The 17679-nt window shown below is 37.5% G+C and overlaps 1 protein-coding gene across 3 annotated transcripts in view; it reads right to left on the bottom strand.

The window, feature by feature from the left end:
• LOC105491252 (contactin associated protein family member 4) overlaps positions 1–17679 on the bottom strand; it is a 280044-nt gene that overhangs the window by 65630 nt on the left and 196735 nt on the right. For all 3 annotated transcript variants that reach the window (XM_011757456.3, XM_071084990.1, XM_024795881.2), the window contains 2 exons: positions 12676–12782; positions 9166–9285 (listed from right to left, as the gene is read on the bottom strand). In XM_011757456.3, the coding sequence (XP_011755758.2) occupies positions 9166–9285; positions 12676–12782 (227 nt within the window). The remainder of the gene's footprint in view (positions 1–9165; positions 9286–12675; positions 12783–17679) is intronic.

Genomic DNA, 17679 nt, shown 5'->3' with positions numbered 1-17679 from the left:
TGCCCTTCAACTTTACCAGTAATAGACTTTATACTATATTTTCTGTGATATATGCAGACACAAGAACAGATAAATCAAAAAGTCTCTGATTTAGTAGGCAAAAAAAAGAGTGAAAGTTGTCAAAACTCCACTACATATGTGCTGTTAAGTCACATAACTCTTCTGTAATACAGAGGAATATCCCAAATTGGAGAAAAACAGTAATAGTAGGCAAAACGTTTCCCCCTCTTTTTAGCTAAGGCATTCATATGGATCAACAATCCAAATAAGGAGGTATACTTTGAAAATTTCATTCCCATTCCTTTCCCAGTCATCAGTTTGGACTAGAGAGGTGGGCTAAAGGAGGCTGGACTAACGTCACAGACTTATTGCCTTCCACGTGTGGATTATTATTTTTCTGCGAAACAATAGCTGTTATTTTTGCATTTCCCTCTTGCATTTCAGTTCACCCTTCAACAGTAGAATGCTCTCAAACAGAACTTAATCTACCAGCCAATGAAATTACAGGTGGCCAGCAGTACAATGTAGAAGTCATCAAGAGATCTGAGTTGCAGATCTGGCATGCATCTTGTGCCCTTAGGAAAGTCAGGTAAAACCTGGGCCTCCATTTCCAAATTTGGAAATTAAATTGGCAGAACGAGGTCTGAAATTCTATAATTTCAGCCAACTCGACCTTGGCTATTGGAAGTTTAAGGTTATTATTAACTAGACAAATCCGACAGCCTAGCCTCTGTTGGACTCTGTTTCTTTTGTTCAAAAAAACCATTCACCTTTTCTTGTGGTAAATCAATGGCATGCAAGAAGAAGCTAGCTACCAAGAGAGGCGGACAATATACCTGCTTGAAGCCTTTGTCTCTTTCCCTTCTGGATCACACTGAGTGAGACTTCCCTGTAGTTTAGCATCCACTGGGTCACAATTAACACCTGATTCTAAAGGTTTTTAAAGGTGTTGCAAGAGATTCAAGGCCACCGTGCCCGGCAACCATCAAAGAGTAGCTCATATCAACGTTTCCTTTTGAAATTCTAAAATATTTCAATGTTATGATAGTCCCTGTAAGTTGATTTTATTCTCTAATAAAAAGCACTACAAGGTATGATGTTAACCAGATGCCACACTTATCAGGCCATCTAGATTTCCAGGGTAGAACAGACACAAAGAAATTGTCACAATAGATTTTGAGCAACAGAGATAGGGGCCTTAAAAGCCAGGTTCCAAACTTCATGTGCTTCATTAATCTGGAAATCTCTGAAAAGTCTCAAATTAGAGCCTCTTTACTGTTCTTTCAGACATGGTTGAGTGATCTGAAGTTTCTACAAACACCTGCTTAGAAGTAAGAGTGGTAAAAGACACAGACTTCATCACAATTTGTAATTCAATACTCTGTGGTTGACTTTATCGGTCTTTCCTACCAGTCTGCAAGCTCTATGAGAATAGCAATAGTTTCTGATCTGGTAACAATCATATCTCCAGCACATAGCACAAGGCTTGATACAAAATGCAGAAGACATTTGTTGAAGACATGAGGGAATAAACAAATGAATGAATAAAAACAATGCATTGTCTAGATTAGAGCACAATCTCCTAGGTTATCCGATTCAGACGCTGCAGAGGCTCTGACATTTTCGCTGCCTTTGAGTTGTTATATAATTCTATAAATTGTAGATAACTAATAGAATTGCTAAATAATGTTAAGTCTGGAACTGTGAAGTGCCCTGAGATGTTACCCTACTTGCAAGTTAAGGAGTTATCTTGCCAATACACAGATTATATCTGTTTATTGATCTGTCTACTACCTACCTACCTGTCTCATCTACACTAACAGACACAGAGGACCTCTGAATCAGGGACCATTTGCTCACAGAGGACCTCATCAGCATCAATCCCTCATACCTCAATTTCCCACCTGCAGATGCAGTGAGTGCTAGATAGAGCTGTGCCTGCTGGAGTTGTACCGCAAGAGGAGGATCACAAAATGATGAGGCTTGGGCTTACAGAGGGTACCTAGCACGCTCTCTCCTCCTCCCCTCCATAGAGTGATAGAGAGACTTTGGCTTTGGAATGTCACAAATTTTCTTTAGAGGAGAGAAGGTACAAGCCCTTAGGTTTTTATTACTCTTAGAAAATAAGCAAATGCATCTGGGGGAGATAAGCCTTTAAATCTCTTCAGAGCTATTCACTATCTCTAACTTCCAAGACACATTTAATCATCCTTTAACGTAGGTTGCCAGACATTTTTTTTTTTGTCTTTGCCCAGAAATAAAGGCACTGTTTCCTTACAACAAATAATTCTTGTCTGTAGACAAGCAACTTCTACCTGGTTGAGGTTCTAGTGACTTCCCTCCCCCATCATGGATGAATCCAGTGTTGCCTCCATATGCACATTTGTTTCCGTGTTCCTAACATGTAGATATGTCTTTTCTTTGGATTCTCCTTTGAACTGGTTGTAATGTCTTTCCAATTTCTTCATTAATAATGCATTTTAAACATCTTTAAATTTTTTTAACTTTTATTTTCATATCTGCATGACAATCATGATTTTACTTTATTACAAATTATCTTTTACTAAATACAAAAAGAGTGGGAGGGTAAGGAGACAGGGAAATGAATAAGAGATGGCTGAAATAGGCAGAAAGTCTACATTGAATGGTAGTTTGGGTCTACTCACGTCTTTTCCTGAAGACATTTCACTATTTGTAAATAAAGCAACTGAGTAATTAAGAACTTGATTTACCTTAGGCTGGCTGCTATTTTTTAGTGTGATAACAGTGCAAAGAGAAAACATGCTGTTTAAGCAATACAGTTGCAAAGCTTGTGTTGCTTCATGCTTAATAGCTGAAGGTGATAGATGTGATAAAGACTAAGAGCAGGTAGGAAGTGCTGTGTTAAGGAAAGCAGGAGACAGGAGGGGAGACAGCTAGCCTTCTGGAGCAAAACCTGATGTAAATAGGACTGCATTTGAATAATGGACAGTTATTTATTAACCCTCATAGCTGTTAAGAAGGCCTTTATTATTGAAATCTCTAAAAATAATTATGCTATTATAAGTCTTAAGCTCTCCAGCTTTCTCCTGAAATGATCTCAGGAGCTCCTATCTCAGAAGCACATGGGGTACCTGTTAATAATGCAGAGACCCAGGCCTTGTGTTCTAAACTTACTGAGTCAGGGAAACTAAACCCGGGAGTCTCGGTAATGGGGCCATGAGAAGGGGTGAGTTTAATCCATAGAGTTTTCACTTTTAGAAAAACTTGAAAGTCTCTGTTCTAGCACTCATCAATTTCTTCCCTCTGGAACAATCATCCTTACAGTACAATGTTTGATAATGAGAAACTTCTTGAACATGAAACAATTTCATTATAGAAAAAGCAATGAAGGCTGGGTGCAGTGGCTTATGCCTGTAATCCCGACACTTTGGGAGGCTGAGGCAGGCAGATCACCTGAGGTCGGGAGTTCCAGACCAGCCTGACCAACATGGAGAAACCCCATCTCTACTAAAAATGCAAAATTAATTGGGCGTGGTGGTGCCTTCCTGTAATCCCAGCTACTCGGGAGACTTAGGCAGGAGAAATGCTTGAACCCGGGAGGCAGAGGTTTAGGTGAGCTGAGATCGTGCCATTGCAACAAGAGTGAAACTTGGTCTCAAAAAAAAGAAAGAAAAGAAAAGGAAAAGAAACAGCCACTGGGATTCACCTTATTCTAACTAATTATTTTTAAATTATGTTTGGAAAACTGTTTACAAAGAAATTTCAGCTTTTAACATCGTTTAAGAAATTATCCATTCAAAATAGAGATTTTTTTGTATATTTTAGCTTATAATGCTTAGAGGTATTTTAATACATGTGGAATCATTTGACACTAGTTCTAGACTAATAACTAGATTTTTTAATAAGACACATATTTGCAAGTTGGTGATTCAGCATTTTGTCTTATTTTCACCACACGTGATCTATGTAACTAGAAGATATGTTCTTGGCTGCAAGCAATGAAATACTCATAGAAGGTAACCCTTCCTAGTGGAAAAACTTTTAGGCTGTGAGAAAAGAGACCAGAGCTTGATCTATTCCTACCAATATTTTCACCCTCTTACACTTAACCTCCCTGAGCCTTGGTTTCCTTATTTGCAAAACCAGATCAATAAAGAGAGTTTCAAGCTATACCTCCTACACTTAACCTCCTCCATTCTTGGCTTCCTCATTTGCAAAACTGGATCAATAAGGAAAGTTTCAAGGAGTAACATGTATTTCTCACTGGGTTGCAATACTCTGGGGTTGTCATTTTTGCTTGAATATGTTCCTATATTCCAGAGCTACTGGAGACATTTAGCTGTCTCTGGGTATCTGTATTTCTGAATATCTTGCTATCTACGTGGCTTTAAAAATTTTCTGAATATCCTCTTTTTCATCAATACTTTTGCATAATCTTGCTGAATGAAGCACCTTTAATCTCTGCATACTTCCAGTGACTCCAGTCATTTTTTTTTTCATTTGGTATCTATGACCCATCTGACCTCATTTCAAAATCTAAGCTCCTAAAACATAGAATTTGTTCTCTCTTTCTCTCTCTCTACACACACATACATGCTCTTCAGGTCTCTTAGAATTGTTTAGTCTTAACTACAATTTTTTCCCCAAATAATTTGTTTATCAAAGATACATTTTCTATAATAAGGTACATTAATTTGCTATGTAATATAAAAAAGTAAATGTTGATTTAATGCAAATAATGTATTCAATAAAATAAAATTGATAATTTATCACTTAGATAATAAAAAATACATATGGCCTATAAATTACCAAATTATTACCCATAATAAACATAAGATATGTAGTCGATATTCATTACACACGGATTCTCATTATTTGTGAAGTTGCCTATTTGTTAAAATTCATTGGTAACCCCAATGCTTTCACAGTCATTTGTGAACACATACAGAGCCGCAAAAATTTGGCCTGCCTGACATTCACATACCCCGTTAGAGCTGAACAAGGAAACACTGTTTTCTTGTTTCAGCTCTCATACAATAAACAAATGTCTCATTTGTAGTCTATTACGTGCCACATTTTTTGCATTTTTGTGCTACTGGTTGGTGATTTTGCTGTTTAGAATGCCCCCCCACTCCCAGAAATGTTGTCGAGTTCCTAAGCACAGAAGGCTGCATGCACTGAGCCTTAGAAAGAAAACACGTGTGAGATAAGCTTTGCTCAAGCTTGAGCTACAGTGCTCTTGGCCATGAGCTCAATGTTAATGAATCAACAGTATGTATTAAATAAGGTGTCTTTAACCCGAAACACACATAAAACAAGATTATGTATTGATTGGTGGATGAGACCATTGTGACCAGAGGCTTGCAGGAAACTAACCTTACTGTGCTTCCTGCTAGGAGCAATTTGTTCAGTGTTTTCTAATCCAGTGTTTCTGGTTACTTTACAGAACATAACTACTGCAAACAATGAGAATGGATAGGGGGTGTGTGTGTGTGTGTGTATGTGTGTGTGTGTGTGTGTGTATGCATGCTTCTTAAAGCTTCAAAGGCTAGAGATGTTTATCAACCTATCACTGTCTAATTTCAGAATGAAACTTTCTATAACATGTGTATGTGTATAGCTCCGGATGCATTTATGGGAACATAGAACTTACAGGTTTGCAGTGGTGGATTGTTACATAAATCTCACTCACAACCCAACCTATCCAAGCTGAAAACAAAATAATAAAGCATTTTGGCACTGGAATTCATATCTTACACTTGTAAAGTCTTCTCTCTTTTTCTCTGTAAAGTCCTCTCACATTTGTTGTTTAATTCTCACGTACCAGAGTTGCCAGTGCATACTAAAGTTTGAGAACCATAAAGTCTAAAACAGTGATTCCCAAACCTAAGGACACATAAGAATCATTTGGGAAGATCCATGATGATATGTTTTCCATTGACCCACCTCAGTGGTTGCTCTGGATCAGAACCACCTGCAGTGCTGTCTGGGCATTCGTACTGTCCAGGCAGGAGAGCTTCATTGAGAAGACACATATGCAGGAACCACCATTTGTTTTGGGTTGTTTTCGTGTATGGGGCAATGCCCTCAATGGTTGTGAGATAAATGGAAGCCACCAAGTGTGTTAAATGAAAAACCTTTGAAAATACATTCTATAGCAATTTCTGCCAAAATATGTGTTGGCACAGAGTTTGCCACCACCTGCAGTTTTTAGAACTAAACATTCATTACTATAAAGAAGTGGTTGCTCCCAAATTCAAATGCCTCCTCAGAATCTTGTTTGAATGTGGAGAAACAAGACACCTCAAACTCAAAAAAAAAAAAAAGTGTAAAACAGAGCTTATGATCTTTCCCTTAAACCTTGTCTGATCGCATCTTAAATAACAACAGTTCAAACACTCAATGACCCAGGGCAAAAACTGCGTGGTTACTTTTGGCTTTTTGTTTTCTCACACATCATAGGTATGCAAAGAGAAAAATCTAACACCTTTCCTCCATCTACAGTGCTATTCTCTGGTACAATCAGTACTGGATTTTTGCATTACTTGAAACGGTCTCCCAACTCTTATAAAGTACGGTATGCATAGTCTCCTCACTCCTTTCCACCCCTGCTCCTGAAGAAGCATTCCCTAACCCAGGAGCAGTTGCAATCCAATTAAAGGAAGTCAGATTGCATCCCACCATTTCTTAAAACTCCTCAATGTCTTCTCATCTCATTTCAGAGTAAAAAATCAAAGGTCTTACAACATTGCCATGAAGCCCATACTCTTCCCCTCCCCATCCTACTTGATTCTCTCCTCTCTTCCTACTCCCCACTTACTCACCATACTTCCGCTACCCTAGGTTTGCTGCTGTTTTCTGAACACACCTGGTAAGATCACCTGTCTCAAAACTTGGCAGTTTCTGTTTCCTCTGCCTGAAAGATATGTTCCACAGTTTTTAGTACCAAATCTCCCTTTGCAACACCCTCTGCCTCAAGGTATAATGATATTGCCCTTTTCCTTTGATTTTGCTCTATAAAATACTGACTTCTAACACAGCACTCAGCTACATTGATCTCAGCTCAAAGTAACTTTCAGCAAATGATAAGGTTCTACATCTACAATGATACACTCCATACTAGCCACGGGAGGCTATTAAGCAGTTAAAATGCAGCCAGAGAGACTGAGAAAGTAAACTTAAAAAAAGAAAAATAGAGATGGGGTCTCACTATGTTGCCCAGCCCGGTCTCAAACTCCTAGGCTCAAATGATGCCCCCGCCTTGGCTTCTCAAAAGTGCTGGGATTACAGGTGTAAGCCACTGCACCCAGCTGTAATTTAATCCTATTTTAGTTAAATTTTTAAATTTAAGTTTAAATTTTTAAAATGCAGTAATTTTGTTTTGTAATTAATTTTAATTAAATTAGAATTTAAATAGGCACTGGCTAGTGGCTACCATGTTAGACAGCACAGTTCATCTAGAATCTATTTTGTGTGTGTGTGTTTGATGTGGAAGAGATCAATACTCCTTTTACTGACATTTAAGTACAATTTCCAGCAGCACTACTGGTTGAAAAGACCATCTTTCCTTCATTACATATCAATGCCACCTTGGCCATAAATCAATTATCCATATATGAGTGAGTCTGTTTATAAATTCTCTATTCTGTTTTTACTGGCTTATCTATCTTTGTGACAATTATATACAGCTTTACATAGCTATCCGTATAATGCCTGTATCTATCTAGTAGAGTTGAATCCTTCAAATTTGTTCTTCAAGATTGACTTGGTTCTTCTTGCCTCTTCGTATTTACTCATGAATTTTAGAATATGCTTGTTGATTTTCACCAAAATAATCACACCAACCTATAAATAAACACCCTGCTTGAGTTTTAATTTAGGTTTGCACTGAATCAATATCTAGTTTGGAAGAACTGATATTATACAATATTGAGTCTTCTAATCAATGAACTTTTTTTTGTTTTTTTGTTTTTTGTTTTTTGGTTTTTTTTGAGATTGAGTCTCAAAAAAACTGTCACCAGGCTGGAGTGCAGTAGCACAATCCCGGCTCAATGCAACCTCCACCTGCTGGGTTCAAGCAATTCTCCTGCCTCAGCCTCCTGAGTAGCTGGGATTACAAGCGCGTGCCACATCCAGCTAATTTTTGTATCTTTAGTAGAGACGAGATTTTGCCATGTTGGCCAGGATGGTCTCCACCTGCCTTGGCCTCCCAAAGTGCTGGGATTACAGGCATGATCAATGAACATTTTATATTCCTCCATTTATTTAGGATATTAGTTTCATCTAAAGGGCATTTTATACTTATCTGTGTAGAAACCTTGTACAACTTTCATTAGATTTACTACCATGTGTTTGAGACACTTTGTGCTATTGAAAATATGATCTCCTAAAAGTTTATTTTCTAATTGTTATTGTTGATATACAAAAATAAAATTAATTTTATTGTTCAATGGCAATCCTAACCTTAATAGTTTATCTGTAAATTGTTTAGAGTATTTTAATACACAACCTGATTATCTATGAATAATGAGAATCTGAGTCTTTTTTTCCCCCAATATTTATGTTTTTCATTTCTTTCTCTTCCTTTATTTCACTGTCTAGGACCTCCAATACAATGGTGACGAGAATGGTATTAAAGGTGGTAACAGGAAAAGCTTTCAAATTCCACTGTAAACTAATATATGCTATAAGGTTTTCTGGTCTTTATTAAAATAAGGAAACTTCCTTCAATTGGTAATTTGTTGAGTGTTTTAAATTATGGACGAATATTGCATTTAATCAAACACATTTCCCATGTTTATTAATTTCTATGTAAATTCATGTAAGTAAAGAATTCCAGAAGATGTAAACTTTATGTTTACATACATTTAAAAAGTAAATATTCTGCAAAGTTTTACATGTATCAATCTTCTCCCAGAAATAATCTATCCTTTTTGTTTGGGGACATAATTGGAAACATTTATTATTAGATGTTTTACACAGATGCCACATGCATTAAAAAAGATATTTAAAGTCATTACCATTTAACTATTTTTTTAAGATTTATGTTCGGTTTTTCTAAGGAACAATACACATTTTAATCAAGTTGCAAATTAGGTCAACATTCTGCTGATTTCATTTTAATTTTGCATATTTAAAACATGCATGCAAATTTAACTATAAAATAAAAGCTCATTAACTCACCGGTCATATTGCAATATAGAAGAAATGGTTCCAGGGGACCACTTCCATCTGAATCTATATAGTAAAACCCTGAAGTATTTCCTCTGTGCTTATAGGCTTCACATGACTGCTCATAGATAGCTTTAAAAAAAAAACATCATTAATGGAATAGCATGAAATGAATCTCAACTTTTATCTTGGACATGAAATACTGCAAGTCTTGAAATTTAATATGTACACTACTGACCAGGGGAAAAGGCAAAACTTACTTTAAAACAAAACTCATTCTTTTTTAAAATTAATATGGATGAAAGTGATTTGATAGAAAAAATGAGATTGATTTCGTGACTTTTTTTAATCACTAAATGAAAATGAAATCACTTGGTCAAAACCAAAATTTAGCCACTTTGACATTCTGAAGAACAAGGAAAGAGAAGGTAGGTGTTTAAATGTTAGAGCCTTGTAAGTATAACGTCGTAACTTATCTTGCGGCACATATTTTGGAATTTCTAATTCTAGTAGCACCTTGTAATAACCTAATGTCTGAAGCACAACAGTGTAACCTCCTTAAATAATCTGCTGTTAGCCAATAATTATACAATAGAAACATTTTAAATCATGTTATAACTATACTCCATTCTCATAGAAAATTAACTATAGACAAAATATTTTTTCATAAAACAAATGTGGTTCACAAAGCTCCTCATCAATAATTTCTAGAGTAATTTACAAAAGAAACTCCCACCAATGCCGTAACGAGAATTCAAGATAATTAAAATTCAAAGCAGAAGAAATACTTGTATGAACTATGCCCTCAAGTGGTTTCAATGTGTTTAGATCCATAATCGGATGTTTGGATGTTTTTAATTATATAATCCTAAATTTGCTATGTACAAAGTTTCATATCAACACTTGTGTATAATGCACACCTCTCATTGAACACTTGGCCAATTATACCAATAGCTTCTGTTAAGCATTTTATTCTGTGAAACGAGAAATAAACAATCCCCTGAATATTTGCCCCTGAATCTATTTTAGTTTTGAAAATTATGTTAATGAGTGTTTAGACAACGTGAAATACTATGGCTAATTTGTTCTATGTTACCAAAATTTCAAGTGAGCATGTAAATTTACTTCCACCCTTCTCCACAGTATGATGGTTTTATTTTGTTCCTATTATATATCATGCTGATAGAGATATAAGCATGGTTCATTTTCCAGTCACATTTGCATTTTGTGCACAGATGTGGGTATGTAAAAATGACTAGTTTATACATTTCAATGTACACACACATATGTTCATAAAGTCCTTGAAAGAGTTTGGCAGAATATCCTAACTTTGTGGTGGGACTGGTTGTGGAAAAGGATTGGATAAGAATACTTGGAAGGACTTCTGAATTTCGTGTATGGCTTGACTTTTTATAGCATGACTGTTGATTTATGTGTATGGCTTGACTTTTTATAACATGACTGTTTACTGATTATTTCCTAATAAGGCTTCGTAGCAAACTCCATCTCCTGCCCTCCGCTATTGCCAAGAATGTTGTTCTGGCTCCATTTCTCAGAATAGTTACGGGCAAAAACCCTTCTACTCTATTAGAGCCGTTTTCTCAAGAACCTAATAAATTAAACTCAATTATTGGATCAAATTGTGGGTCACAGATGAAAGTAACTCTATTTATTATCTAATTTTTGTCTTCAGAGTTGTTTGGTTTATATTTAGATTCAGTCATTGATAACAATTAAAATGAATAGTCAATGAAAACACTGAATAGCTTTCTGTTTTGAGTTAGTTACTACATGGGGATAATGGAGGATATAAAGAATTAAAATATACTGTCCCTCCACTAGCTGGGTGTCCGGGGTCAAATAACTTGTCATGTGGGTACAGGTGAGGTGTGGCTTTATTACCAGCTAATATTCTTCATAAAAATCTTATGAGGCACCTCAATATACACAATTCATGCCCAGGAATGACTCCGGCAATAGTGGTAGAGCTGGGAGATTCTCTTGGTGATGTCCTCCCCAGCACTGAATCAGGGCTTCTGAGGGTCCTCTGTGCAGGCCCCCAGAGCTGGGAGCCCAGGATTCCAATCTCATCTCTGGCAGGAGTACAGTGTAATAGACAAAGGGTTGTGAGACTGATGGCTTTGTACCTAACACCCATGTCTTAAATCAAGGATATAGGAGGTAGTATTAGTTCAGTTGCTCAGAAATGTCAGTAATAATCAGAAAAAAATGGCAGAAAAATGGGCATTTTGGTCTTCCCATTTGTACCCCGGAACAATTGGACAATGAAATAACATGAGCCTCACAACACATGTAAGCCATTTCATCAGAAAAAAAAATTCAGGATTCGTAATACAGGAAAAAAGGGATATTGGTAGTTATCCCAGGATCTAGAAGATGATGTCACATGTTCACATCCTCACTCTGCCTCAACTCTTTTAAGTAGCCTTGAACAAGTAGATTAATATCTATTTCTTTATAAGTAAGTTGCCTATAATAGTATTCACCTACTAGGGTGACCATCAGAATTAAACGAGCTAGGACATATAAAATATTAGATCGGTACCTGGCATTTAGAAAGCATTGAATAACATTAACTATCTACCACCAAAATTTAATCACTACCTACCACCCTTTTCCTTATCATCCTCATTAAATAGGGTTGCAAGATAATATAAGGATTATCTGTGCAATAGACTGAGGGTTTGTGTCCTCTCAAAACACATATGTTGAAACTTAGTCCCCAGTATGGTGGTATTTGGAGGTGGGGCCTTAGTGAAGTGATTAGGCCATGAGAGTGAAGCCCCCATTAGTGGGATTTAGTGCTCTTGTAAAAGATTTCCCAGAGAGATCCCTCAGCCCTTCCACCATGTGAGGACACAGTGAGAAGATGGAAGTCTATGAACCAGGAAGCACACCCTCACCTAATCTGCTGGCATCTTGATCTTGAACTTCTCAGCCTCCAGAATGGTGAGAAATACATTTCTGCAGTTTGTAAATAACCTAGGCTATGGCATTATGTTACAGCTCTCCAAATAGACCATGACATCTAGTCCCTATTGGATATCTGAATCTTCATGCCACAAACCACCCCACCCCAGTCCAACCAGGGTTGTTTCTGAGAATCTCTTTGTTTAATTGCATGAACAATAAGAATTTGGTAACTGAGCATGTTTCCACTTGTACTGTGCCTTCTAGAAAGTTTAGTGTCAAAATGCTGGCCCAATTCAAGTAACAGAGCAAGATAACAAAATTCACCTTCTGCATTTTATTTGTTTTCGATCCTTAGCTACCTTTCATCTTCTATATATTTTCCCTTTGCCAGATATCCTCCTCTTTTCTCACCTGTTTCATATTATGTACTTCTATAGGCTATCTTGACTACTTTATGAAATGAGATGTGGATTAACAACTGGATGCTGAGTTTGCACAGAACAGACATATATACACACAGGAATGAAAAAGGAAATGGGACAAAGAAACCATCACAGGGGCAAGAAAAAGCAGATGTGTTCCGCTTACAGTTATGGCAAGTAGCTCCTCTGTAACCAGTGTTGGTACAGTTACAATGAAAGGCGCTCCAGGACTGGGAACATTCCCCACCGTGCTCACAGTAGTTGGGTGAACACCTAAAAAAGGTGCAGATACAATCACCGGTTTCCATTTTTAGATATCTTAAAGTATTGACCATTTATACATGGTCACGAGAAAGACGGATTTCAACTATAACATAATGACTAATGATGCTTCAGTCTGTTGTTAATCACTTTAATCACAAAACTAAACCTTAGATCAATACATTCATCAGATTTCAGCCAATTCTCAGATAGTTGTGACTGCTTAATTTTCAACATGTCTCACTGTATCAGAGCCCTTCATTTTCCCTAAGTGACATAACATGGATTCAATATGTTGGCAGAAATATCCATAGCATACATGAAATAACATTTTATCACACTGAATTGCTACATTGTTTGAACACTGAAAGGAGAAGGAATAAAGATAGAAGAAAAGATAAAAGGAAGACAGAGGAATATCTTTCTTCACTTGAGGTATACTTCTAGGAATGCAGGAGAATACACAGTATAGACTCACAAATTTCAAGCAGTGTGTCTGGGTGCTCTAAGGTGCAAAATAGAACTTATAGGGACTCCCAGGATAATTTAAGTCTTCAAGAGAAATATCTGTCATACTCAGCACCTATCAAACACTGTGTGACTTACTAACTAGCCTGAGGTAATTTAGTTTCAACATTAGATCATTATATATTCCCTTTAATCACATCCTATCCTTGAGGAGCAGGGTTTTAGTAATTGATTATTTATTTATTTATTTATTTATTTATTTATTTATTTGGACAGAGTCTCCCTCAATCACCCAGGCTGGAATACAGTGGCGCCATCTCTGCTCACTGCAAGCTCCGCTCCCGGGTTTACGCCATTCTCCTGCCTCAGCCTCCCGAGTAGCAGGGACTACAGGCACCTGCCACCACGGCCGGCTAATTTTTTTGTATTTCTATTAGAGACGGGGTTTCACCGTGTTAGCCAGGATGGTCTCGATCTCCTGACCTCGTGATCTGCCCGCCCCGGACTCCCACAGTGCTGGGATTCCAGGCGTGAGCCACCGCGCCCGGCCGTAACTGATGTTTTAAAAAGCAAGTACCACGTGAAATCAACATTGAACAAAAATATGAGGCTACTGGAGTCTCATCTGTTTTTTGTTGTTGTTGCTGTTTTGGTTGTTGTTTTTTTTTTTTCTTTGAGACAGAGTCTCACTGTTGCCCAGGATGGGGTGCAGTGGCACCATCTCGGCTCACTGCAAGCTCCGCCTCCTGGGTTCGAGCAGGGGTTCTGCCTCCTGTATCCTCCTGCCTTAGCCTCTGGAGTAGCTGGGATTACAGGCTTTCGCCTCCACGCCCGGCACTGGAATCAGATCTGATTTCAAGTCTTGAGAAACGGTGGTGTGTTCAACAGGCACACATGTCCACATACTAAGTAATTGTGTTTAATTAAAAATAATTATTTTCCAAATCATGCATATTACTTTTTTCAAAAGATTCCTAGGTTGTTATGGCATATTTGTTAGTTTTTTGGACCCAAACCACTTTTTAAGGTTAGGGATATATTTCTAGTGTTAGGAATGTCTTTTGGCCTAGGGGCACGGTGAAAATTACCGAGACACATAGGGCACCATAGATGAAAAAGTTTGGAATGTTTTGTTATTGACTAAAATAGCCCTAATCAGATTTGTGATGACTTTTAGGATTTAGAATGAAAGGTACATTGAGATCAAGACTTTAAATGCCCTCATTCATTACAGATTAACAACTAAATAAACTACAAAACCTACAAGAACATACTTGTGATGGGGTTTTTACCGTCTCCTTTATTAAAACTAAGGAGGAGAACTTCCTGTTTTGCTTACAGAATTTTTCCAGTTTTAACTGAAAAGGATATTATGGATTTTTTTTTTTTCCTGATTATAAGGACTAAAATGGCACTAACATTCCCCTCAGCTTAATCACAATTTGGATAGGTTTCTTGCTGACTATAGGCACTTGACCTCCCTTATCTTAGAGCCTTTACTTTAGAAAACTTTCCATGATCAATTCTTTCTTTGTCCCTTTCAGATATAAATCTTCTCCCAGCCTCTTGCCTGTTTTACAACCCGGGAATGTCTTTCAAGGACCTGGGAGCCACCCCTTTGAAATGGAAGCATTAAGAAAGATACAGCCCCTATTTCCCAGTCTCTGGGGAGGTAGGAACCTAACTTCTTTAAGCACCAATAAGCAAACACAGATGGCCTCATCTCACTGACACTGCTAGCCAGTTGTAAGGAAATAAATACTTATTAAGTTATTCGTAGCTAAACCACTTTTAAAATCGAAGTGTTAGGTCTATCTTTCAGCTTAGACGTGCGGTAAAAAGTTACTGAGACAGCTAGAGCACCATGAGCAAACAGTTCGGGAACTTGATCAAATAGCCCTGATCAAATTATTGATCCCTTTTAGGATTCAGAATGAAACATACCAAGAGACCAAGGCTTTAAATGCCTCATTTTAAAAAAAATCTACCAAAAAATCCCAGCTTTAAAAAAAACTACAAAACTCGCCAAGAATATATTCATAATAGGGTTTCTGCCGTCTCCTTTATTTTTATTTTTATTTCTTTGAGACAGAGTATCGCTTTGTTGCCCAGGCTGTAGTGCAGTGGCGCCTTCTCGGCTCATTGCAAGCTCCGCCTCCTGGGTTCACGCCATTCTCCTGCCTCAGCCTCCAGCGCCTGCCACTATGCCCAGCTAATTTTTTGTATTTTTTAGTAGAGACAGGGTTTCACCATGTTAGCCAGGATGGTCTCGATCTCCTGACCTCGTGATCCGCCCACCTCGGCCTCCCAAAGTGCTGGGATTACAGGTTTGCCATCTCCTTTATTAAAACAAAGGATGGAAACTTCATGTTTTGCTTACAGAATTTTTTCCAATTTTAAACTAAAAACAATATTGTGTATTTTTCCTGGTTACAAAAAAGAGATGTCCACTGTACAGAAATTAAACAATCCAGGAAAAAACAAAAAAGAAATGTCACTGGCATCTCACTGCGTATGAACGACCACCACAAACTTACAGATCTGTGTGTATGTCCATAAATATAATCATAAGGAAATGCTACTTTACAATCTGCTTTTTAAGAAACCAAAAATTAATAATGACCATCTCTTCATATCCATTAAGTTTATACATATTTAGCATTTTTATAGATTCACAGGAATTCATTCAAAAATGTATCATGATTAATTTTAAGATTTCAAATCAATGACAATGTGTAAAAACAGGGAGACTTTAAAATATTAAAACAATAACAATTCTAGTTGGTAATCAAACCAGAAATGACATTATTCAGAAAAGGCTTTTATTTCCCCCTATGGAGTATATTTATGTCTTTTTTTTTTTTTTTTAAAACTCTTAAGTTCAGGGGTAACTTATGTGCAGGTTTGTTACCAGGTAAACTTGTGTCATGAGGGTTTGTTGTACAGATTATTTCATCACCCAGATATAAAGCTTAGTACCCATTAGTTATTTTTCCTGATCCTCTCCCTTCCCTCCTTCCACCCTCCAACTTCCAACAGGTCCCAGTATGTGTTGTTCCCTTCTTTGGGTCTATGTGTTCTCATCATTTAGCTCCCACTTATAAGTAAGAACACATTGTATTCACTGCATTAGTATTCACAATGGCAGACACGGAATCAACCTAAATGCCCATCAATGATAAACCAGATAAAGAAAATGTGGTACACAGACACCATGGAATACTATGCAGTCATAAAAACAGAATGAGATCACATCTTTTGCAGGAACATAGATGGAGCTGGAGTCCACTATCCTTAGCAAACTAATGCAGGAACAGAAAACCAAAGGTTATTCTGTAGCAAACCTCAAACCATGTTTTAAAAGGAGTTCAATATTAAGTGGCTTTGCCTAAAATCCAAAAGAATGACTCTTAAATGGCTGTGATACATATGCTATTTCTATTTGATCTGCTTCAAAAAGACCAACCTAGTCCATTTTTCTTGATTCTTGTTAGACCAGATTTTTCATAATTTTAATTCAAATGTGAAAGATTAAATTGTGACTTTTACTTAAAGTCACTATACTATCGTAATGTTTACTACTGGTAATCTATGGCAATTTATGTTCTATAGTATTCATTCTCACCAAATGTTCTAAACTGTTGTATTTTACACTTTCCTCCTCCCTATTCATTACAATACAAGAGAAGACAATTATTAACCCATTTTCTCTAGCCACTAAAGCTTTTCCTCAGACACTGCCATCATTTCCATTGCTTGTGAACTTGAACAAATGCTTACATCAACATACCCAAACCTAAAGTGATAGTAAGATTTTGATTTCTCCTGATTCCCTGTCCATTACAATATAAATTTCAAAAGCTTTCATACAATGTAAAGATTTGCTGGAATTAATATTGAAGTAAGCTCTATACAACATTATCACATTTAGGGAAATAAACCTAAGTGCAGGTGAGTGCTAGGATAATGGTGACCACCACCATTCAAATCTTACATTCTTTCTCAAAACTTTGATATTGACAAGAACCAAGCTCCTCATGTCCCTAGCGCTCGCCTCCAAAAGGGCCATTCCTGCAGTATTAGAGGAGGCAGAATAACACCATGATCTTCAAATCAACTGGAATAAACCCCGTATGTCAGCATAAGGAACAAAGGGCAGGCTTGGGGGCTCCATGGAGAAGAGGGGAGGGAAGGTAGGCAGGTAGAAACTCCACCAGAAACGAGGAGGAAAACAACGGGCCTGTGGAGGATGGTGCCGTGGAGGCTGGAGGCCAGAGCCCGAGGGCTGGGTAACAGAAGTGGACTGGAAGGACAGGTGATGGAGGTACAGAGGCTGGAGGCAAGGAAGCCAGGAGTTGGGTACTGGGCTTGCTAAGGTCACAAGGTGTACATTGTCACTCAACAGCCTCTTAGTTCCTGTCAGGGGTCTCTCTGCAGCCCA

Source organism: Macaca nemestrina, chromosome 18 (assembly GCF_043159975.1).
Source record: "Macaca nemestrina isolate mMacNem1 chromosome 18, mMacNem.hap1, whole genome shotgun sequence".
Lineage (NCBI taxonomy): Eukaryota > Metazoa > Chordata > Mammalia > Primates > Cercopithecidae > Macaca > Macaca nemestrina.
The sequence above is the reverse complement of the archived record's forward strand: the minus strand, read 5'-3'. Positions and strand labels throughout refer to the sequence as shown.